Source organism: Aplidium turbinatum, chromosome 15 (assembly GCF_918807975.1).
Source record: "Aplidium turbinatum chromosome 15, kaAplTurb1.1, whole genome shotgun sequence".
Classification (NCBI taxonomy): Eukaryota; Metazoa; Chordata; class Ascidiacea; order Aplousobranchia; family Polyclinidae; genus Aplidium; species Aplidium turbinatum.
Window position 1 is genome coordinate 21,151,853 of NC_137486.1, and position 23,029 is coordinate 21,174,881.

The 23,029-nt window shown below is 37.2% G+C and overlaps 2 protein-coding genes across 2 annotated transcripts; one reads left to right on the forward strand and one right to left on the reverse strand.

The window, feature by feature from the left end:
• The first annotated feature begins 1,839 nt into the window (after nt 1-1,839).
• LOC145784854 (uncharacterized) lies at nt 1,840-6,594 on the forward strand. The gene is made up of 4 exons (XM_082596694.1): nt 1,840-1,928; nt 3,172-3,257; nt 4,343-4,483; nt 5,957-6,594. The coding sequence occupies exons 1-4, from the start codon at nt 1,874-1,876 to the stop codon at nt 6,194-6,196; spliced, it is 522 nt and encodes a 173-aa protein (XP_082452820.1). The 5' UTR covers nt 1,840-1,873; the 3' UTR covers nt 6,197-6,594.
• Nucleotides 6,595-10,707: 4,113 nt separating this feature from the next.
• On the reverse strand, nt 10,708-13,942 carry LOC145783874 (uncharacterized). The gene is made up of 5 exons (XM_082595627.1): nt 13,846-13,942; nt 13,282-13,438; nt 12,444-12,658; nt 11,721-11,931; nt 10,708-11,280 (listed from the first exon to the last, which is right to left on the reverse strand). Exons 3-5 carry the CDS (start codon nt 12,525-12,527, stop codon nt 11,174-11,176), a joined length of 402 nt encoding a protein of 133 aa, XP_082451753.1. The 5' UTR covers nt 12,528-12,658; nt 13,282-13,438; nt 13,846-13,942; the 3' UTR covers nt 10,708-11,173.
• Between the last annotated feature and the right edge of the window lie 9,087 nt (nt 13,943-23,029).

Here is a 23,029-nt window from a genome sequence, read left to right on the forward strand (position 1 = left end):
TCGTACAAATAAATGTACAAAAAGCTCAATTAAAATATAGAGAAGGAACAAAACAAGAATGTAGGTCAACACTCACAGTAAATCAACCGTGTTTTACATTGATTCCACGTCTGTAGACATTGAATCAGTGATAAAACGGCTGATTTGCCCTCTGGGCAGAGAGTGGGTCAACCTCTGTAATTGGCCATTCAATGTTAAAGCTGTCGAAACGATGCATTTCTATCACAAGATTATGAGGGAGTCAATGATAAGCCAACATTTGCGAAACTTGAGAAGGGCCTGCCCCTTTTTAGATGCGGTTGAGACGGAGAGTGCATATGGGCTTGATTGGAACGACAAAAGCGGATGGGAATTTAGTTTGTGAATGCTTTTTGGCCTCTTTCAGGTTCCGTGAAAATCGGTTTTAATGAAATGGTTTTCTTTGTTTACAAACATTCACTCGGTAAGTTTCTTTTGGGAATTCCATTCACGATCAACTTCAACTACAAACATGGGTAAAATATATTGGGCTACTGCGTCAATTTTACATTTGAGCAGAGTTTAGTCTAGCCCCAGGTCTAACCCTAAACCCCAAAGTTTTTTTTACCTGTATAGCATAGCAATAAGCACGGTATGAGGTGAGATGGGATGGAAGACAGATTTTGGGATGGAAAGTATCAAGTTTGGAAAGAGATGGAAGAATTGGATGATGAAATTTAGAAGACAGTCTTCCATCATTCCATCCCAATTCCATTGTCGTATCCAGGCTTACACCTGGTGGTTGAAGATTTAGAGTAAGTGGACGGGAAGGAAGCCAATCTTCAGGCATGCCTTTAAGTGTCCTGCCAAAGACACAGCCGCTTGCTCTTGAGCGGTGTCAAATCGGCGCCCTTTCGATTGCTGTTCCAGGGCTCTCACCACTCGGCTATGCAGCCGACTAATAAGTTATGCTTTGATATGATAGACTGACTTCATGATATGCTTTTTAACGCCGTTTCAAGACATACAAATTTTGTAAAATGTGTTTAGAACTGTCCATTCCTCAAACTGAAATATTCCGATTTTTGGTTTGTATTGAATCAACGAGATTATTGCCCGAATGTCACTTTTTTTTTCTCACGAACAAACAAAATGCAGAATGTTTGTGGGAATAAAATTCGCTGTTCGGACAATTGTTCGAGAACGAGAAGTGGACAACATTTCACATCAATTCAGTCAGTTAAATACAGTACAAGGCTTTCAAATGATTCTATTTGTGTGAATAGTTGAACAATCAACTAAACAGACTGAGAGACATGTGGCAGCATACAGAGCGCTTTGACAACCAAAGCTTTAACTGGGATATCAGGATTAAGTGATGGTCTGATGTATGGTACTTGGAATGAAAGCGGAAAGTTTTGTAGTAATCAATGGGCTTAAACGTCCAAAGAAGTGCTGTTTCCTTTTCGTTATGTTCTAGATTAAAATGTAAGCTAGAAACAGCAGAATAGCATATAGTGGCATATACAAATGCAAAAGGCATTGCAGATGGAAGAATTTTTTGAGCTGGAATCGAAGATTTCTGTCATAGAATGGAAGAAAATTTCAGGGTGGAAGATGGAAGAAACGTCTCACATTCCATACCATACCTTGGATAAGCACAGACAGTTGAAGATATAAGACCTACTTGCAAAGCAGTGTTTTCATTGAACGATGTGGGCTGTGATACAAAGCAGTATACATTTAACGCAGAATGGCATAAACTAAGAAGAAGTTTAGGGACGAGACATGTGTAAAACCATAAGATTACTTAGAGAAATGTTGTTTCCATATTCGTTTTGACCTTAGAATTGAAATTAATTGATTTTTTTTGTGATTTTCAGCAATAAATAATTGTATTTTCTGACCATTCAAGATGCTGAAGGTTATGATCTTAGCGAGTGTCCTGTTGGCCGCCGTATCAGCTCAAGGTGAACCCGACAGCAAAATTAGTCATTTTTATATTGATTTAACGCTTGCAAGCAAGCGCAAGCGAAAAAAAGAAGAGGAGTGTATCTGCAAACCAGTGCCGGTCTTAAGGTATTTCGGGCCCTGTGCGGAATATGCTTTGCGGGCCTCAAAGACAATAATCCAATTCAGTAGCGTAGCTAGGTATTTTGAAAGGGGAGGGGGTGGTTTGACGGTCGGCCGGAGAATCGATACCCAGCGGCGGGGGGTCTGGGGGGCATCCCCCAGAAAATATTGAAAAATTACTTTGAATTTGGGGCATTCTGAGAGCATGCTCAACAAAAATTTGGGTATGAATATTACTGTAAAATTATACTGTCCGGTGGCATAGCAAAAGGATAAAGATCATGCTTTCTTTGGCATTTTTCGGAAATTAAGCTAATTAAGTCTCTATGCTTTCTATGTCTCTATATTGAGTGTGGATGCAACCTATTTTATCCCCTGAAAATTTTGTACCTTGAAATTATGTAACAATTTCATGCGTGAATTGCGGACAAAATTATTGCATTTTCTGCGTGAATTGCGGGCCTCCTAATTTGCGGGCCTGTGCGATCGTACGGTTTGCACACCCCAAAGACCGGCACTGCTGCAAACATCTATCGGATTAGTTCATGATGAAAGAGAAGTATTTACAAAGAAAACAAACTAATATACATAGTTTAACAAGTAGCTAAAGATAAAAAATATTTCAACAACCTCTCAAACACATGTAGCTTCATACAGCACGCAGTTAAAATTTCATGACTTTAGAACTTTTTTTCAAAGACAATGTCTGAAAAGGCATTTTAATAAGTGCAAGCAGAACTTTCCAACTGTTTCCAACTTAAGGTTATCTTCAGTGCAATAAAATTATAAAAGAGAACTTTAATTTAGATTGCTTCAATGTTTCATTCTTCGGATTAATAGAAATTACAAATTTAAACTTTACGAAATTCCAAGTTTATGCAAGTGATTAGAAATTACAACGGGACTTGTTTTAATTTTGACATTCAAACACCAGCGAAACGTAATTATTTTCCACCAATCAGAAGGTTGGGATTTTTCAGAAAAGTTGTGCCAAGAAATTTTTGGAACGTGTTAAAAATAAAAAAGGAAAAAGTTAAGTTTGCCGAAGTGGATTTGTATTTTCTGCACTCTCACTTATCCATTTGCACATAAGAAACTAATTCAATCTCAAACTTAATTAAACAAGTTGTGTCTTTTCAGACGATGATTTCGAGTTTTGCTTCGATGGTTCCAGCACGAACGGAGTCGGAAACTTCACCATGAAGGCTTGCCGGTTGAGTAGCCTGGTGAGTGCTGAGTTTGGAAAATTGTGACCGCATGAGGACAGTAGTCAGCTAGTCATTGTATACATAATTCCAGCTGCATTGGTTTGTAATGTGACCATTAAAGCTAAGGGACCATGTAAACAAAAGTGTATACACCCGATTTTGGTGATATTTTGTTTATATTTGATTACTTGCATGAATATTTATGATAGATTATAAGCTACGTTTATTATTACCACTGACAGAAAAAACTACATTACTATTTTTTTTTATATCAAAGGCTTTCGACACCACATAAGCTAGTGTCCTTATTAACAATTTTAATGTAATTTTTTTTGTGAATGTTTAAAAATAAACGTAATTACGTTATATCTAGCTGCCTCACTCGGCTTTGTGTGCTTATGGTACAGCAAGACAAACTTTCTACCGAAGCTCTAGCATACAATCTGTTTGAGATCTAAAACAGTTATTATAAATGATTATGATTAAGTATATTTTTTCAACCATAAACAGACATAGCAATAATACGACATTTAACAATGTAACACAAAAGTAAAATGAAGCGAACGTTTTTGAGTATAGACTAGGCTTAGTTCTTTTCAAGCCTATAAAGCATAAAAGAAAAAAACAATTATACATTGCATAATAAAATACTAGAGAAACACAGTATAACATCAAAAATATTGTTTAATCTAAACATTGAAAGACTGTCTATCCTGCTCGTATACAAAATGACTACACAGCACAACGGATCAAGTACAGAATTAAGTTCAGTTTTGTGCTTTAGTCTATCTTGCGCAATCTGCCTGGATACTTCTTCTCTGAACTTAATTCAGACAGTCTTTCAAAGTTTAGATCAAACAATATTTTTGATGCTATACTGTGTTCCTCAAGTATTTTCTTATACAGTAATTATTATTTTTTATAGGTTTGAAAAGAACTAAGCCTATATATATACTCAAAAACGTTCGCTTCATTTTATTTTTGTGTTATAATGTTTAAATGTCGCATTGTTGCTGAGCTATGTCTGTTTATGGTTGAAAAAAAACAAGCTAATAAAGTTAAAATATATTATTACAAAACAATTATTATGATTCCATTTTCAGCGGGAAGCATGTCAGACTCGAATACAAGAACACGGTAACAACACTTACCTCAAAAGAGAATGCACGCAGTGGCTGTCGTGTAGAAATCAAGCAGCAAACAATCCGGTCGATTGTTATGACGAAAAAGTTATTGGTGAAGTTGTAAGTAAGACTGACCTTAAAAGGCATTAAGTTACTTCTTTCTTTCATTCATTCATCCTTTCTTTCTTTTTTACTTGCTTTCTTTTGCGATTTCTTTCTTGCTTTCTTTTTTGCTTTCTGTCACAATCAATGTGCAAGGCCTCGCGTCGGGCTGCTTTGCGCCTTGACAGAATGTGCTGTTTTCATTATGGAATTCTTGAGCGGTATATTATTATCGGTCAATGACCAGTAGTAACCTCTAATTGTGAAGTCGCTGTTATGTAACGTAATTCTAGATCATTCTGTATCTGGAACATTCTGTTGTTTTCACAATTGCCAATATCGTTTGTCATGATGTTAAAAGGTTGTTTACGAATGGACCTCTGATTACGAAATCTGTATTATGTAACGTGTGTTTTCTAGAATCATTTTCCCTACGTGACATTCTAGAGACTTCTGTTGTTTACATTTAAATGCTGCTTGATAGAACAATGGTTCTTTATGATGTAACCTTACGTAACCTTCTCGAAGTTACTACACCGAAACAACTTTCTATAAATAGTGGTGTAGTTTGCATTATGATGATTATTATGAGTTGATTATGAGAGTTGTGTTATGAGTTGCGGATTGGTAGTTGGTGCAGAAATTATTGTTGATTGAGAGTTGAAGTAATCGAATACAAGTAGATGAGAATTGGTGCTGATATAAATTGTGTTCGAAATTAGAGTTATTTGAGAAGCCGTTCGTTAAAGTCCTTCAAGAAGTTAGATTATCATCTCACTAGTAGAACCATTCGACATTTAATTGACTGCTTTTCGGTTATAACCCATTAAACTACGTCATTGAATCTTTCCAAGTCTTTTTCCTGGTAAGAGATAGAAAGAAATCGTGACACTTTCTTACTTGCTTTTTTCTTGCTTTACTTCTTTCTTTCTTCCTTGCTTGCTTTGTTGCCTTTTTCCTTTTTTTCTTTCTTTCTTTCTTTCTTGCTTTCTTTTTTTCTTTCTTTTTCGCTTTCTTTCTTACTTTCTTTCTTTCTTGCTTTCTTTCTTGCTTTCTTTTTTACTTTCATTTTCGCTTTTTTTCTTTTTTGCTTTTTTACTTGCTTTACTGCTTGCAAGGTCCTACACATCATTGTGTTGTATTGAAATCGTGGCCTTCAAGGGATCCACCAATGGTAACGGATAAACTGGCAACATTAAATCAATCATGATTTAATTTTGGCGTATGCGTTTGGACAACAACGTTGTAAAACTAAGTTGTCCAAGCCAATAAGTTCACTTTCAACACCAGTCGAAAAATTTACTCTGTCAACCTCGATGGCCGAACTTGTATCAGTGGTTCGAATTCTCTGCAAGTGGCCGCAAAAGTGCCAGGATTTGGCTATCTCAGTCCGTTCCCGAAGTGAAATACTTTCTTATTCACAAAATGGTGCGGTTTTCGATCTTTTCAAAGAGAAACGTATAAATCAATTCATGTTTTTATTTATTGCAGAATCGCGTTTGTCGCTTCTGTTGTCAAACTTCCGGATGCAACGATTTCGACACAATCGCCGAACAAACTGAAGGAGCGGAAGGGGAGAGTGAAGGAAACGGCGGAAATGGCGGGAATGGAGGAAATGGCGGGAATGGCGGAAATGGAGAAAACGGCGGAAATGGCGGAACTGGAGGAAATGGCGGAAATGGAGGAAATGGCGGAAATGGAAATGCGGACGGTGGTGAAGCTTCCCCTTAAAGTCTCTGCAAAGCCAAATACCGACGTCATTTGAAGTGCGACAATGAACTTTTGAAATGTTCATTTTTCTTGCTATTGGAATTATTTCAATATCTCGTTGTATAAAAACTGAGTAAATAAGGTGCCCAGAAATGCAAAAAATCACTTTGTGCATTGAATAAACATTAAGATGTGGACTCTCAAAATTGTTAGTTACAGGTAAATCAAACATAAACCATTGTCTCGCATGTGAAATGATGTTTGCACTCAAGACTATAAATAGCTGAGCAACAAGTGAAAAAGGAATTGAAATTGATGTTGGTTAACAGGTTAATGTCTCTCCTCCCAATTTTGGTCAGTCCTGGTTCGATACTGGGTTGAAAAATATAAACGACTTTTTTAAATTGTAAGTAGCATACGTCTCTTTTGATCTGACTCCAGATCAAAAGGGTTGCGTGTTCAAATCACGCGGAGTTACCAGTGAGGTGTACTTCCCGGGTAGCGGATTCAACAAGCAGCTTTAAAAGGGGATTTCAAGACGACACAACGATGTATATGTCTACATTAATCTGATCTTGCAAACACACGTGAATAAAGTTTATTTTAGAGAGGGGCAATAGCCCCAATCGCCCCCTTCCCCTTCGCTCCACCACTGGAGGCAAGTGTTGTGGAACGCCAGGGCTGCCATAACGATTCGTGGTTTTCCTTAAGCAAGATCCGAAGATGAAAGTGACAGACGATGTAATAACCCAGCTAGAAAGCTACGTATATTACACGTTGATTTTTGGTTGATTTTAGGTAGTATGGTATCTTAGGTAGAATTCAGGTGTTATTAAGGAGTTTGTGTACACCAACACAAATTCACTTGTTTAAAAAACATTTTTTTAGAGACATATTTTAGCTATCATTTAGTATGACTAGTGTGTAAATATGATTCTAGAAGTTTTATCAGGGATTCTTTTTTTAATATAACTCTTGCAAAAATAACACGTGTTTTCCACGTATATTACACGTGTTCAAATTCCTATGATTATTTGACTAATTTTTAAGGTATATAAGGTAAAATTACACCCAGAAGAGGGCATACAAAAGAGAAGAAATGTTTACCCGAGCAGAAGGATGTTATACCGGAATTTTTTGTATGTTGATTATATGTTGTTTCCACGTGTATTGCACGTTTCCATCTGTTGAAAAGTAACACGTGTTTTCCACGTATATTAAACGTGTTGAAGTTCTTTCGTTCATTTGGGCAATTTTTAATCTGTGTTAGGTAAAACTACCTCCCAAGGACGGTATAAACAGAAAGAATTCTCCACTCAAGTGGATTGGTGTCAACCACGCTCCTCCGCATTTTTTAGGATATAAGTTAGATTATGTGTTTTTGTAGGTATTTTTACACGTTTTTATTACGTTATGTAAAAAGGAAACTTCATGACATTTTTTAGTCGCAAATTAATGTGATCTTTTAACGATAGTTCTTAGTGTAAATTTAAGTGGTCTCGCTTACTGATATTAAACAATTACTTACTAAGGTTTGGTACGGTAGCCACTTTAACAAGTCGAAATTCTGCCACTAAAAATGACCAGAATGAAACCGCCAACCAATCATAAGCTCTGGTTTAAGTGACGTAAAAATGGCGAAAAGAAGATGATACAAAGCAAATTAAGTGATGGATTTTTTGTCAGCTGGTTGGCTTAGGGGTTTTGTCAGCTGGTTGGCTTTCATTGACGCGGGTTCGATTCCCACCACTGCTATTGCTCTTTTTCTTCTCTAATTCCAAATAAAGTTCAAAACAAGCGTTAACTCTCCGAATGAGTGCTAGAAGGGTCACAATTGGACAGTAGCCTCTTATAACAATATGTGTTAAATAAATACAAATGTATTAAAGTGTTGATTTCAGATACGGTACGCGGAAATTAGGTAGAATGTGGGTGTAAAAACACGTAAAATCCACCACCAAATATATGTGTAATACACGTGAAATAGTGTCGACACTTATACGTGTATTATACGTGAAAATTAACGTATAATACACGACCCAAGGAAGGTAGAATCTACGTGTCAGATACGAGGAAATTAGGTGTAATCCGGGTGTAAAACACGTAAAATCCACTACCAAATATACGTGTAATGCACGTGAAATAGTGTCTACACATATGCGTGCATTATACGTGAAAATTAACGTATAATACACGACCCAAGGAACGTAGAATCTACGTGTCAGATACGAGGAAATTAGGTGTAATGCGGGTGTAAAACACGTAAAATCCACCACCAAATATACGTGTAATGCACGTGAAATAGTGTCTACACATATGCGTGTATTATACGTGAAAATTAACGTATAATACACGACCCAAGGAACGTAGAATCTACGTGTCAGATACGAGGAAATTAGGTGTAATGCGGGTGTAAAACACGTAAAATCCACCACCAAATATACGTGTAATGCACGTGAAATAGTGTCTACACATATGCGTGTATTATACGTGAAAATTAACGTATAATACACGACCCAAGGTACGTAGAATCTACGTGTCAGATACGAGGAAATTAGGTGTAATGCGGGTGTAAAACACGTAAAATCCACCACCAAATATACGTGGAAAACACGTGTATTAGTGTTGTCAGATACGAGGAAATTAGGTGTAATGCGGGCGTAAATCACGTAAAATCCACCACCAGATATACGTGTAATGCACGTGAAATAGTGTCTACACATATGCGTGTATTATACGTGAAAATTAACGTATAATACACGACCCAAGGTACGTAGAATCTACGTGTAATACACGTGAAACTTCTAGCTGGGAAGGTGATTACTGATTGCATCAAAATCAAATCCCAAATTGAAAAGTGAAGTCGCCCAAATATCTTCTGAGTTGTAAAACGACTTGCTATCAATTACATTGCGATTATTGCTGCTAGGCTCCAGACAAAGCCGGAACACGATCTTGGTTGGTTGGTTTGAATCTTTATTCTCGGACTGACAAAGCCTTGATAAGTTTATTCCTGGTAGTTTCGCATAATTGTAGTGGCTCTTGACACAGGGCCGGTTACCGAGATTGACAGAGTGAAGTTTCCGATTGTTGAAGTCTTGTTGCCGGGGAATTATTTCATCCATTTGGTCACAGCGGTAAACCATAATCTCTTCGTGGGAAAATTGTAACATAAAATTTCCGGATCCGTTCGTCTGTATGTAATGACCGAAAAAGAAACACTCTTCTGAAACGTCTATTCAAAAAGTGTTTTCCTGTAAAATTAGCCCGCGGCTATCGAAAATGGGGTGCAACGCGATACACCACTAAAACTTGTCACTACAATCCAAACTATTTAGATAAAGACGGAACTTTCGTCCAGCTAGCAAGCACTAAGCAAACAGTTAAATATGCGACTAACTTTCAAGCAACCATTTTACGAATGACTAGAATACATCGCTATATCTCAAGCTCACGTACGCAGTTACTGTGACGTCATAGTGAAACATTGTGAAGTAATTCTCAACAGGTGTGATACAAGTCTTACGAACGATGGTGCAATCTTGGCTCATTTTTAGGAAAAATTTCATGACGTAATACGCTAAGATTCAGTAGACCTGAACGGTTTTATATGACGTTTGATTTGGTGAACCATTGTCGGGAACACCATTAGGTACCGCTGAATGGAGAGCAGTCCTGAATTGTGTTGCTCAAGCGCACACCCTAAGAGTCGAACTAGCGCTTCGTGATCTTGAGTAAAGCGCTTATAAGCAGTTAATGACGGAGACTGACAAACTTTAATTGTTTTATATACGGACGTTTAGATTTTCGTTTCTAGTTTGATTTCTCACGTGCTTCACTTATATTGGTTTAAACAAGCTAAAAAAATCTGATGGAAATGTGCTGCATGGTGCTGTGCTGTGTGATGGCCAAGTTGTTCCTTACTAGAAAGTTACGCTTGGCTGAGCATAAGAGCGTCTTGAGAAACTCATTCACGACAGCTGGTGGGTATTCTGACGTAACAATGACGCACAAGCATTCACAAGGATCACTCGCGGTTGCCACACCTGAGTCTAAACCAGAATTAGACCCCGCTAGCTCAGTGGTTAAGCGCCGGACTTTGTACACGAAGAAACAAAAGATCAAGCGGTGCTGGTTCGGTTCTAGGGGTGTGTGCTTGAGCAACACATCTTCAAGGACTGCTTTCTATTTAGTAGAATTTAGTCATCTAGTGGATGGAATATAGTAATTCACAGACAACAATAAGTTACTTTGACAACCGGAAACCTCATCCTGTCAATCTCAGTGACCCGCCTGGGTCAGAGGATCAAAGCCTCTACGTCTACAGTCTACAAGTATGTGAAACTACCAGCAATAACCTATCAGAGGCTTTTCCAATCCGAAGATAAAGATTCAAACCAAAAGACAAACGATATTTGAGACATCATAATATCGATTGTACTGGAAATGATATAACAAATCTTTATTGTTTAGAAAATACAAAAAACATGCATATTTGAAATACAAAGATATAAAAATTGCAATGCACTCAAGGTTAAAATTTTTTATGTTTCAAAACTTCTAAATTTTTTTATGAGGTTCATTAAAACCAATTAAAAGAAGTCACATTTTGGAACTGACGAGCAATCGAAAATACCACGCTTTATTGGTGACTCAAAGCAAACGTCACAAGAGAAAAACAAAACAATCAACCAAGCAGCGCAGAAACGGTTAAACTGCTGAACTACTTATGCCGCAAGACTGATTTGAGTTTAGACAAAAGTTTTAATTTAGTTGATAAAAGCGTAAGTCTGCTGCAAGCCCTCATCACTTTGTAACAGCAGGCAGCTAAATAACTCTCTCCTAATGGGATTCTTCGCATTGAATAGAATCCGGCTGGTAACAAAAGCATATATTATGAAACTTGTGTTTAAAATTTTAACAATTTTGATCGTTATCAAATGATTGTAGTGACGATTGTCTGAGGCAAGAATACGAGATTTTAGTTCAGGCACTTGCTCAGGAACAAACACTGCCAGATCTTGCATTGGAGCTGAAGATGCCGCTGGAAAATCCACAGTTTATTCTTCTGCAGCGGAAACAAGCTCTCCTCCACCGTCGTCTTCCTGAAATGAAAACTTTTATTAATAAAAACACAAACTTGCTTTAAAATTTAAGGTTTACAACTGAACTGTAAGATTTCTATACCTGTCCTATATTGACTTCACCAATCACCATACTACTTTGGATTAAGGTTGTGGTGAAAATAAAAATTAGGCAACTTTTCAACCTAAACAACTTGCTTGAACCTAAACAATTAACTTGCTTGATTTTGTGCCCCACAAAAGCCCAAATGGCCCCCATGCGTACGTTACATGCGCAATTCATCAATGGCCTCCCCACGTAAGTCACGGTACGTGCTATATACATTTCAAGCAATTTATCAATTAGCAGAGACATTAAAGATTAAAATATTTATAGTTTATCCAAGATTTGCTGTTTATTGGCAGCACTAATGTCCAAATCGTTGTGGATTTAGCTGATAATTTGCCAAAATATAGCTTACTTAATTCGCCGCATGCTTTGGGATAAACAAAAGTGGCGTCGCTTTTTCTGCAGCAAAGTTTCAAGGGGCATCCTGCAAATCTTCCAATTTTAATTCCTTCTTGTTCGAAGGCAAGTTTTGCAGCTAATTCTTCTTCAGTAAGGTTTCCGACTGAAGACAGCTGGTGATTGTCGTAAAAGGAAAGTATTTCTTCTTCCGTGTAAGGACATTCCTTGGAAGTTAAAACATGTGATTTATTAAAATGAATTCGTTTTTGTTTCTTTTTCGAAGTGTTATTTAAATTTAACAAAAACTAAAGATTCTTTTTAATGTTTTCTTTCCAAAATTATTCATGTAATCGTAGTTCGACCTCTTTTAGTTTTTTCACAAAGCACTTTGCGGCTTACACTCAGTTTGTATTATCGCTTCGCATAATGACAGCAACGTGCAAAGCCACAAATGCAACATAGAATGCCAACTACGTCACAGCTGTAAGGAGAATGTCATAGGGTACAGTCTAATCTTGCAGCAATGATTTAAGTCTTAATAGATTCATCATAAGAAAATATTTGGAAGTTGGAATCAAACATATATTTAGTTGCATACAAAACAACAGCATCATACTAAACTTGATTGTCTTGAGGAAAAAAGAAAAACACTGTTTAACTATGTTTTAACGCGGTCTTTGAATAGTAGTTTGATTACTTACAAAAATTTGAAATTGGTTTGAAATAAGTTTACTACCTCTAGGTTAGCTTCGCATTCTCTGACAATTTCATCCACTAAGGTTGTTTCAATCGTTGTGAATTCTCCATCAGTGCAATTCATCTTAACTTTATAATTTCCTTCCACAACTGAGCACTGTTTAGCATATCCATGCACCTCATCATTGCATGATGTGATAGTTACTTCCGGGGTCTTTAGCGCCTTTAATTTGCAGTAATTTCTCACGTCAGTGACTGGAACGCAAAGGTTATGTTAAGTTTGATATTTGACATTTCGTGTTCAGAAAGTTAGTAGGCTAAAAGCTGATTTAAATGAGGAATTTTTGTTATTGGTTTAACTGGCCTTCATAAAAGTGCTAATAATTATTGGGCTCAAAACATTTTTTCTGCTGAACGCTGTGTTTTTACAAAAGATGTGCTTCTATCCTTGGATATTAGATTATTATCAATGTTTGACTGTTTAATCCTGAAACACTGATGTACATAGGTTCATGCCAAGTATGGCTGAAGTGTTCCAGTCGTGCACAATGTTTGACAGAATTTTTGACATCATCCATGAAAAAAGTGGGCCCATGTAGCCTACATTTCATTTGTGGTTTTGCCCCAGACTCCTTTCAGTATTGCCACAGTTGGGCTCTGCGCCCCATAAGTTGATCAGGTAATGAAAGCAATAGAAAATGTCAACATTGTTGCATTTTTTCTTTCAACGAATGTAATTATAACTCAAATTATCAAGAAACTATTTTCCCAAAAAGGCAAATGTAGCCTTTCGATGTTGATTCAATATTTGTTGACATTAAATCGATGTAGAACGATTAAATTGGCAAGCGAAAGTGTTCAACGTTTGGTCAACTCACAGGAATATGTTCCCCTGAAGCCTTTCAACTGAACTTGGTTGTTAGTGACAAAGATGAGCCACAGTCGATTTCTGGAAGAGGTAAATGATACTGGGGTTTCCTGGTGGCCGAACAAGTGACCTATTTCATCCCCAGAAGTCCTCTTTCCGTTTATGACCTAAAAATATTCACAAAATATGAAAATTAATTTTTTATAATTATCATTTATTTAGATCGTTTCATTTCGCTCTCAAAACCTAAATTTATTAAACTTGATAATAAACAAACTTTAGCCTACATTTTTATTTTATATTTTTTATGACGACAGAACCAGTGAATGTTTAGCCTCTTCAAAAAAATTATTGTAGCTTACCTCTTACATTGTAGCATACAGTTTGATAGAAAGCAATGTTTAAGTACAAATAAAAGCTAAACAAATCAAACATAATAATAAACCTTTTTGTTTTTCAAACATACATTCTTATAGCGCTGGGTGGCGCAACCGATTATATCTAATACGCAAATTGCAAAAAAAATTATGTCTCGAAGAACTCATGAAATTCGAAGAATTCATTTGCCACTTACCTTTACGTAATCTGCATTGGCATTATCTTCGGTTAGGAAATCAGTAAATGTCACTGCGACGATATAGCCTCTCGGGGCACGAACAAAGTAATTCTGCTTAATTTTTGATGGGTAATTCCCAGGGTTTGTTTGTTTGTTTGTTTATCTTTATCCTGCATTGCGGGAAAGCGGACCTGAGCACTATGCATCGGTGTACGCCTTCCGACATACACCTGACCCACGCTGCAGCCGACAGCAATGTCTGTTTCCGGTTGTCTACTCTACTTATGACTTAAATTTGGTACTACCGTTACTCGAAATCGATCACTGGGTAGAGGCAATTATCGTAAAGTTTCTTGCCCAGAGAAACAACAGCAAGTGCGGGTGGCTGGAGTCGAACATGCAGGCTCTCGACTGCGAGCCCAGCGCGCTAACCACTCGGTCACTGCTGCCGACGGGGTAACCAGGGCTCGTAAATTCTCCCCCGTTCAGATTGTCCAACCGAATTGTCTTCTGACCATGGGTTTCTGAAAGCAAAACAATATTTTGAATACAAAACTCATATCACATAAACTCAGATGTTATTTCTCTGCTAGCTCGCTAGGTTAGCAGATAGGGTGTCTTGTTTAGAATCATTGAACGTGGCTTCGATTCCGTATGTGGTTACATAATTATCGATTTATACTCGGCACTGGGGCAATCAATTGGAGTATTGATATCTTTTGCTGCGTTTTTGTGCAGCCTTTTACAAAACTATCCGCAATTCAAAGTAGGCTACAGCGAGCGTTGCAGGCTTTGTTTGTTTGTGAAGAACTTAAGAACTAGCAATATAGCACCACATGAACACAATGTAAACATTTCTTCTTTTATTTCATAGAATAACTACTGTACAAGATTCAATAGATCAATAGATTCATATTTACATTTGACTATCTCTTCTGCTCTACTGCACTTTCATGTTTGCTGATGAACTATAGTAAAACTAGACAGTGTCTGTAGTCAACTGGTAATGCTAATATAGTAGACTTTATGCAGTAAGTTCGTGCCAGGATGATATGTCGTAGTAGGCTAATGTTCTTTATATGGACTAATACAAGACCCTCGTAGTATTTTCCAAGATAGGCTACTCATCATATTGATGATAATTTTTGCAGTATCCAGGCAAATGCCTGAGTCAAGGGACAGCCATTTGCTGAGTCAAGTAAAATTCCTATTTATTTTTAAATAATATTATTATTTTTTACATTCCATTTTTTGTTTAGTGTTATTTCTTACACGGCGCAGATGGTAGGCCTTCCTGCAGTAACGATCAACATGTCTCCCTATTTTCAGTTGTTGTAAATGTTAAAATAATGCATTTTAGTTGTGGAACCGGTTTTCTTCCAATAGGATTTATCAGCACAACTGGATCGAAACGAAAAAATTACAGAAGATTACTATCAGCATAACTAGCCCGAAAAAACGCAAATTTACATGTTAAATAAATAAAAGTCACTGAATGTTCAAAACCTTCATTTCTTTGCTTTATTCTTTTTCATTTCTTTTTTTTCTTCATAGTATTGCTAAATAGGCTAAATACAGAAAATATTGCAACAATACTATTGTGAGTGAGTGTTAACCTGAGTGAGTGAGTGTCAAATGGTTTAAGGTTTAAACTTGAAAAAAAACTATTGATTTATTTTCTTAATAATGCATTTTAGCTTTTATTTTATTTTTTCTGTGTTAAATCGTCACCTCCGACATAACAAGGCCAATTGTCTGATTGTGACGTCACACACTGTCACACGCAGACATTTACATCACAATCGGACAATTGGCCTTGTTATCTCGGAGGTGACGGTTGAATGTAGGCCTAGCTTTGACCTTAACGTTTTTGACCTTTTAAATCTAACCCTTTAGCCTCTGAAGTGCAAAATTTGGAGGACTTGAGTCAAGGAAGAATACAGAGAGGGATATTTGCGTCAGTCCCCTCTTCCAGTCAAAATTGTCTCAAAACTTCAAAAAATGTGGCAAATGTTAAAGAGCTTTTGCTCTCGATTTCAGATTTGTTGAAAAAAAAATTCGACTTTAAATCGTGCCGAAAAACAACAATTTTGCGCCAAAATGGCGCCTAAGACGCTGTATAAGAAACTGCAGCTTTCAGTAATGCGAATGGGGTCGACCTCCCAGAAGTATATGTGATGCGATAAATCCAATAAGCCCCCTGTCGATGTCAAACATCGTTCCCACCCCTGCTTAAATTACCTTCCACTCTCATGAAGCGTCCAGAGCCCCTGATCGCATATAACTATATACAAAAACAAATGGGGTTCCTGTTCCTACAGGGACATTGTTCGTCCACCAAGGTGCACAGCTGACATGTTCCTATGATTTTCAGCATTGCTTGGATATATCTCCTAATTTTCTGTACATGATGTAATCTTCTCTGATGAAGAGACTCAAAATATTTCTATATTCTGTAGAAACCATAAACTACAACTTGTGCAGACGAAAATGCTCACAATGGAATTCCAGCTGGACACTATTTACCTTTCTAAGAACATATTGCAAAAAAAACGAGCATATAGCCTACTTTGTCCCACGATTAACTTTGTTCCTATACTCTGTTCCAAGTATCATTTGTTCAATTTGTACTTTTCAGTCCAGAGTGTTCTTCCAGTAATAGTGCAAAGTCAAATTTATCTTACGATTTTTCATTTTATGTATTGCAGATTTAATTCCTGATGAAGACACGCGTACGTGTCGAAAACGTTTGAGTTTATTTTATTTTAGTTATGTTATATTTTTGTATGTAATAAAGTAGGCTATGCTAAACCCGCTAAAGTTACTATGTTTTATTTCTCTATGATTAACAAGTGCATCATAAATCCGTTTTGCACAATCAACCTGGTCAGTCTTACATTGAGACTGAAAATACAAAACAAGCGCTTCCCACTGCTCTAGTATGCTGCTGATGACCTGTTCTCGAGAAAGCCATCATGTTTGTGCTAGTTTTGGAATTCTATGTTGAGCTGTATTATGTATATAAGCAACTTTTTGAATCAAAGAAAAGTTACAAACTGAAACACCTAGATTTACCGAAATTTAAAAAAAACAAAAAAACCTAAAACACAGATGTGGTAAAAAAAAAACAGATCTAGGTGGAAAAACCTATCGCTGGCATCCGTGGTAAACACACAAGTGCAACTGTACCATACCATACGGTCAATGTTGCCACCCTCTTGTTATGGAAAAGTACTAGATTTGACTGAAAAAGCCCATTAGATTTCCAAAAAAAACTCGTATGATAAATACACGATCATTTACATGCATAACGTACAAAAATGACAGTGCTACAGTAATATAAAAAAATGGCAGGCTACAATATATTGCACTCTGAAATACAAATCAGCCATTAGCTTGTCATCATCAGAGCAACAGCCACCATCTAAGTGTCACCTTTGTTTACACTAGTGGTTCTTAACCTTTTCTCTATCACGCCCTCCTTAGAAAATGGTCCTTTGTTTCAAGCCTCCCTGACTTTTACGTAATGCAATATTATTTGCACCTATATGGTATCATAATTTAATCTACAACTAACCAGTTTGTCAAAATTCTGACATCATAAATTCTGCATATAAGTACATTAATTTGTAAGTGATATATCTGCGTGAGTTAAAACCAGAAATAAAGTTGTAGAGCACGCTAGGTCTCGCGCCCCCTTGGAAATTAGCTGACACTCCCCTGGGGAGGCGTGCCCCCTGGTTAAGAATCACTGGTTTACACAGTTAGCATTCGTTCTATGATTTCCATCTTTTATTCTTTCGATCCTGATAATAAGCATGTCAGTTGCTCTTATTAAGTTGTTATCGTGGGCCTATTTTTTTGGTGGGCCTGGGGCTCCCGCCTTAATCTGGCCCTGGTTCAGGCACTTGCTCAGAAACAAACTCTGCCAGATCTTGCATTGGACATCAAAATGCTCCTGGAAATGCTCCTGGAAAATCCACAGTTTATTCTTCTGCAGTGGAAACAAATTCTCCTCCACTGTCGTCTTGCTGAAATGAAAAGTTTTAATAAAAACATGAACTCGCTTTAAAAATTAAGGTATAGTTCAGTTCAGTTCAGTTGTTTTTTTTCTGACCATCATATCAAAACAATATACGTCAACATAGCAAAGGTCGAGAAAAAGGTAGAAGCGACAAAACGCGAACGTTAAAACGTGCTTGTGATCGAAGTAAGTTATTGTTAAGTATACAGCTGAACTGTAAGATTTCTATACCTATCCTGTATTGATGGCACCATGCTACTTTGGATTAAGGTTGTGATGAAAATAAATATTCGGCAACTTTTCAGCCGAAAAACCCTTGCTTGATTTTTCGGCGTACAAATGGCCCCCATAAGTATGTCACGTGAGCAATACATAAATGGCTTTCCTGCGTAAGTCACATTATATGGTATATACATTTCAAACAATTTAACAGAGACATTAAAATTTTTATAGTTTATCCAAGATTTGCTGTTTATTGGCAGCACTAATGCCCAAATTGTTATGGATTTAGCTAATAATTTGCCAAAATATCACTTACTTAATTCGCCGCATGCTTTGGGAGAAACAAAAGTGCCGTCGCATTTTCTGCAGCAAAATTCCAAGGGGCATTCCGCAGATCTCTTAATTTTAATTCCTTCTTTTTCAAACGCAAGTTTTGCAGCTAATTCTTCTTCACTAGGTCTAAGGTTTCCGATTGAAGACAGTTGGTGATTGTCGTAAAAGGAAAGTATTTCTTCTTCAGTGTAAGGACATTTCTTGGAAGTTCAAACATGTAATTTATTAAAATGAATTCGTTTTTGTTTCTTTTTGTTAATGTTGTTTAAATTTAATAAAATCTAAAAATTATTTTTAATGTTTTCTTTCCAGAATTATTCTATGTAATCGTAGCTCGACCCTTTTAATTTTTTCACAAAGCACTTTGCGGCTTACACTCAGTATGCATAATCGCTTCACATGATGATAGCAACGTGTGAAGTCACAATCGCACCATAGAATGCCAACTACTTCACAGCTTTAGGGAGAATACCATAGGCTACAGTCTACTAGCCGTGGGATGGCGCAGCGGGTAAGGCGCTCGCTTTCCAATCATGCAATCCTGGTTCGACTCCCGGCATATGCTGGCTGTTGACAAACACCGCTCACCTCTACCCAGGGTGAAGTAACGATGGCTGAGAGAAAGGAACTGGCCACCTTACTCTCGCTAGTGCCGTTGGCTTAGTATAATGAGAACCTTATCTTCTCATCCCCCTATGCTTGGATTCAAGTATGGGACTCACCTTTATAGTCTACTATTGCAGCAATGATCTAAGTCTTAAAGGGCGGGGAAACCCAAATTAACTTTGCGAGTTTTTTGTTTCAACGTGATGTCATTGTGTACAACATGCGTTTTAGCAAAAAAAATCCAAATTTTCTTGCCCTCATCTCGCTAAGGCCGCTTTTGTTTGATACCCGTTTGCGAGGCCTCGAGCGCATCCAGCTGTGGCGCTGTACGCTGTGACGTCACAAGGTACATATAGTCGTGGCCAAAAGTTTAAGACCAAATTTGATTTATGACGATTTTTGCATTACTTCAAAATACTGCATCAGATATAAGATGCAGTGGCGTAGCAACGCAATATGCCGTCCTTGGATTTTTGCACGAAGTGCCGCCCCCCCCCCCCCCCCCTTAACACCGTCATAAAAGCTGATAAAAATTTCACACAACAGAAGAATTAAAGCAGTGTTTGTTTAGTTTTTATTGAAAGTTCAAAATGCAATACGTCCAGCTTTTATTGAAGCAAATTCAGCAATTCATCAACATAGATAAAGCCTCGACTAAATCACTTTCAATGAACAGTAGGCTATTGCTAGCGCAAACCGCCTGCTTTCTCCCATAGTCGATCTCAAGTTAGATTTTATCAACTTAAGTTTTGAAAAAAGTTCTTTCACAGCTTGCGATAAAATCGGCAACAGTGAGGTAAAGCTTATGGCTTATAAATACCCCTTGTCCTCGTGCATCAATATTTTCATTTTGATCACAAAGTTTGTTTAATGCACCCACCACATCAATGAAATATTGCTGAAGCGCTTTCACAGCTTCATAGTGCGCACTTCATCGTGTGTCAGTCATTCGTTTTACCACATTTGGCATATACAGTAGCCTACTTTAAGCAACACCTCCCATCTGTGAGTAGAAGCAGAAAAGAAGAAATAAATCCTTTTCACAACAGCAAAAAATGGCTCAAAAACTTCCGACGATCCCACTACGTGAACTCCTGCAAGGTTAAGTGAGTGGCTTCCACATGGGATAAACAAGGCCTCTAAACTAACATTTTTTATTCGGCATTGTACTTCAGTACGGAGTCCTGTCATGGTGGAAGCATTGTCGTATGCTTGGCCTCTACACATCATTATCTCTAAGCCATTTTGCTGAAGCTCATTGAGAATAGACTTAGTTATTTCGTCTGCATTTTTTCCGTGCAGTGGAAAAAATACAGAAAGGATTCCTTTATTTGTAGCCTACCTCGTTATTGCTGTCGATTTTGAGGTATTTAACAATAAAAACCATTTCATCGATATGAGAGTCGTCAGGAGTACAGTCAAGTAAAATTGAGAACTATTTTACTGTCTATCTCCTCCAACATAAGATCTTTTATAGCCTACCCTTTTACCAAACAGCTCAATTAATTGATTTTGGATAGCTGGTGAAAGGTATGTTATCATGCTCTTTTTGGCGAGTTTGGTACTAAAATGTGCTCGTAAATGACTGTATTGTAATTTTCAAGAAGTTTTAAAATTTCAAGAAAATTTCCCTGGTTCTTTGAATTAAGAATCTTCCAGATGACCACAAAAAGGAAGATTTATTGGTTTACTAAGACACTTCATGACTGCGATTAGGCTCTGCAAGATTTCTCGCCATCTATTTTTCTCCTTATTTATAAGAATTTAGATTTCTTTGTCAGTTGTTTGAGAATAAACTAATGTGACTGTCTTGTTCGTTTAAAACGTTATCACATTTTGCCGCCCTCCAGCAACGTGCCGCCCCTGGATTTATCCACAAGATCCAATGAGTAGTTACGCCACTGATAAGATGATGCATAAAGATGATTAAATATAGTTAAATCACGTTTTTACACAGTCTTTAAATAATAGTTTAATTACTTACAAAAGTTTGAAACAAATTTACTACCTCTAGGTTAGCTTCGCATTCTCTGACAATTTCATCCACTAAGGTTGTTTCAATTGTTGTGAATTCCCCATCAGTGCAATCCATCTCAACTTTATAATTTCCTTCCACAACTGAGCACTGTTTAGCATATCCATGCACCTCATCAGTGCATGATGTGATAGCTACTTCCGGAGTCTTTAGCGCCTCCAATTTGCAGTAATTTCTCACGTCAGTGACTGGAACGCAAAGGTTATGTTAAGTTTGATATTTGACATTTCGTGTTCAGAAAGTTACTAAAACTTGATTTAAATGAGGAATTTGTGTTATTGGTCTAACTGGCCTTCATAAAAGTGCTAATAAGTACTGGGCTAATAATATTTTTCTGCCGGACGCTGTGTTTTTACAAAAATTGTGTTTCTATCTTTGGATATTAGATTATTAGCAGTGTTTAACTGTTTATTCCTGAAACACTGTTGTACATACCTCATGCCAAGTATGTCTGAAATGAAAGTGTGGCCAAGTATGCACGGAAAGGTATAATGTTCTAATCGTGCACAATGTTTGATAGAAATTTTGCCATCACCAATGAAAGAAAAGTGGCCCATTTTTTTTGTTATCTTTATCCTGCATTGTGGGAAAGCGGACTTGAGCGTTATGCATCGGTGTACGCCTTCCGACGTACACCTGACCCACGCTGCAGGTGTACCAATGAAAGAAAAGTGGGCCATTCAAAATTTCATTGGCGAGCTGAGGGATTTGCACCAGATTCCTTTCAGTAATTCCCCTACCACAGCTGGGATCTGCGTCCCATAAGTTGATCAGGAAATGAAAACAATAAAAAGTATCAACATTGTTGCGTTTTTTCTTTCAACAAATGTAATTATAAAGCATTTCTATGTTGACGTGTAGGCCTATTGTTTGGTCAGAAATACTTGTGGTCAGAAATAAAACACAACTGAACTGAACAAACTATATCAAGAAACCATTTTCCCAAAAAGGCCAATGTAGCCTTTCGATGTTGATTCAATATTTGTTGACATTAAATCGATGTAGAACGATTAAATTGGCAAGCGAAAGTGTTCAACGTTTGGTCAACTCACAGGAATATGTTCCTCTGAAGCCTTTCAACTGAACTTGGTTGTTAGTGACAAAGTTGAGCCACAGTCGATTTCTGGAAGAGGTGAATGATACTGGGGTTTCCTGGTGGCCGAACAAGCGACCTATTTCATCCCCAGAAGTCTTCTTTCCGTTTATGACCTAAAAATATTCACAAAATATGTAAAATCATTTTTATAATTATCATTTATTTAGATCGTTTCATTTCACTCCCAAAACCGAAATTTATCAAACTTGATTTAAACTTGCTTTAGCCTACATTTTTATTTTTACTTTAGTCCGCCCCGTTAGATTAGTGGTTACGCGCCCGGTTCAAGATCACGCGGCGCTGGGTTGACTCTCGGGGTGTGTGCTTGAGCAACGCATTTCAGGACTGCTTTCCATTTAACGGCACCTAGTGAATGGAACAATTCCCCGGAAACAAGACTTCAACAATCGGAAAACTTCAATCTGTCAATCTCGGTGACCGGGCCTGCGTCAAGAACCTCTACAAATATGCGAAACTACCAGGAATAACTTATCAAGGCTTTGTCAGTCCGAGGATAAAGATTCAAAACCAACCAAACAACCAACTTTTTACGACGACAGAACCAGTGCATCTTTCGCCTCTTAAAAAATTTATTGTAGGCCTACCGGTAGCTTACGTCTTACAATTAGCCTACATTGTAGCATACAGTTACGTTGCCTAACGTACTCCCTCGATACTATTCTTATTATCAAATTAGGCTTTCTGAATTTCTTTTAAGATTTAATTGGAGTAAACACAAAACAAGAAAATTCATTGAATACTTCGCCTTACATTACAATATAGCAATGAATACTAGCATTGAAAGAAACTTGAATTATGACTAACAAAAGACTAAAAAGACTTAAAAATCAAAAAAAAGCTCCAACTGTACAGTAAATACTAAGCT

Excerpts from the sequence above, each read along its gene's own strand:
- LOC145784854 (XM_082596694.1), top strand. The coding sequence starts at position 1,874 with ATGCTGAAGGTTATGATCTTAGCGAGTGTCCTGTTGGCCGCCGTATCA. Across the intron at positions 1,929-3,171 it reads GGCCGCCGTATCAGCTCAAG|ACGATGATTTCGAGTTTTGC; the intron begins GTGAACCCGACA and ends GTGTCTTTTCAG. Across the intron at positions 4,484-5,956 it reads AAAAAGTTATTGGTGAAGTT|AATCGCGTTTGTCGCTTCTG; the intron begins GTAAGTAAGACT and ends TATTTATTGCAG.
- LOC145783874 (XM_082595627.1), bottom strand. The coding sequence starts at position 12,527 with ATGAATTGCACTGATGGAGAATTCACAACGATTGAAACAACCTTAGTG. Across the intron at positions 11,932-12,443 it reads AATGCGAAGCTAACCTAGAG|GAATGTCCTTACACGGAAGA; the intron begins GTAGTAAACTTA and ends TTAACTTCCAAG. Across the intron at positions 11,281-11,720 it reads CAAAGCATGCGGCGAATTAA|GAAGACGACGGTGGAGGAGA; the intron begins GTAAGCTATATT and ends TTTTCATTTCAG.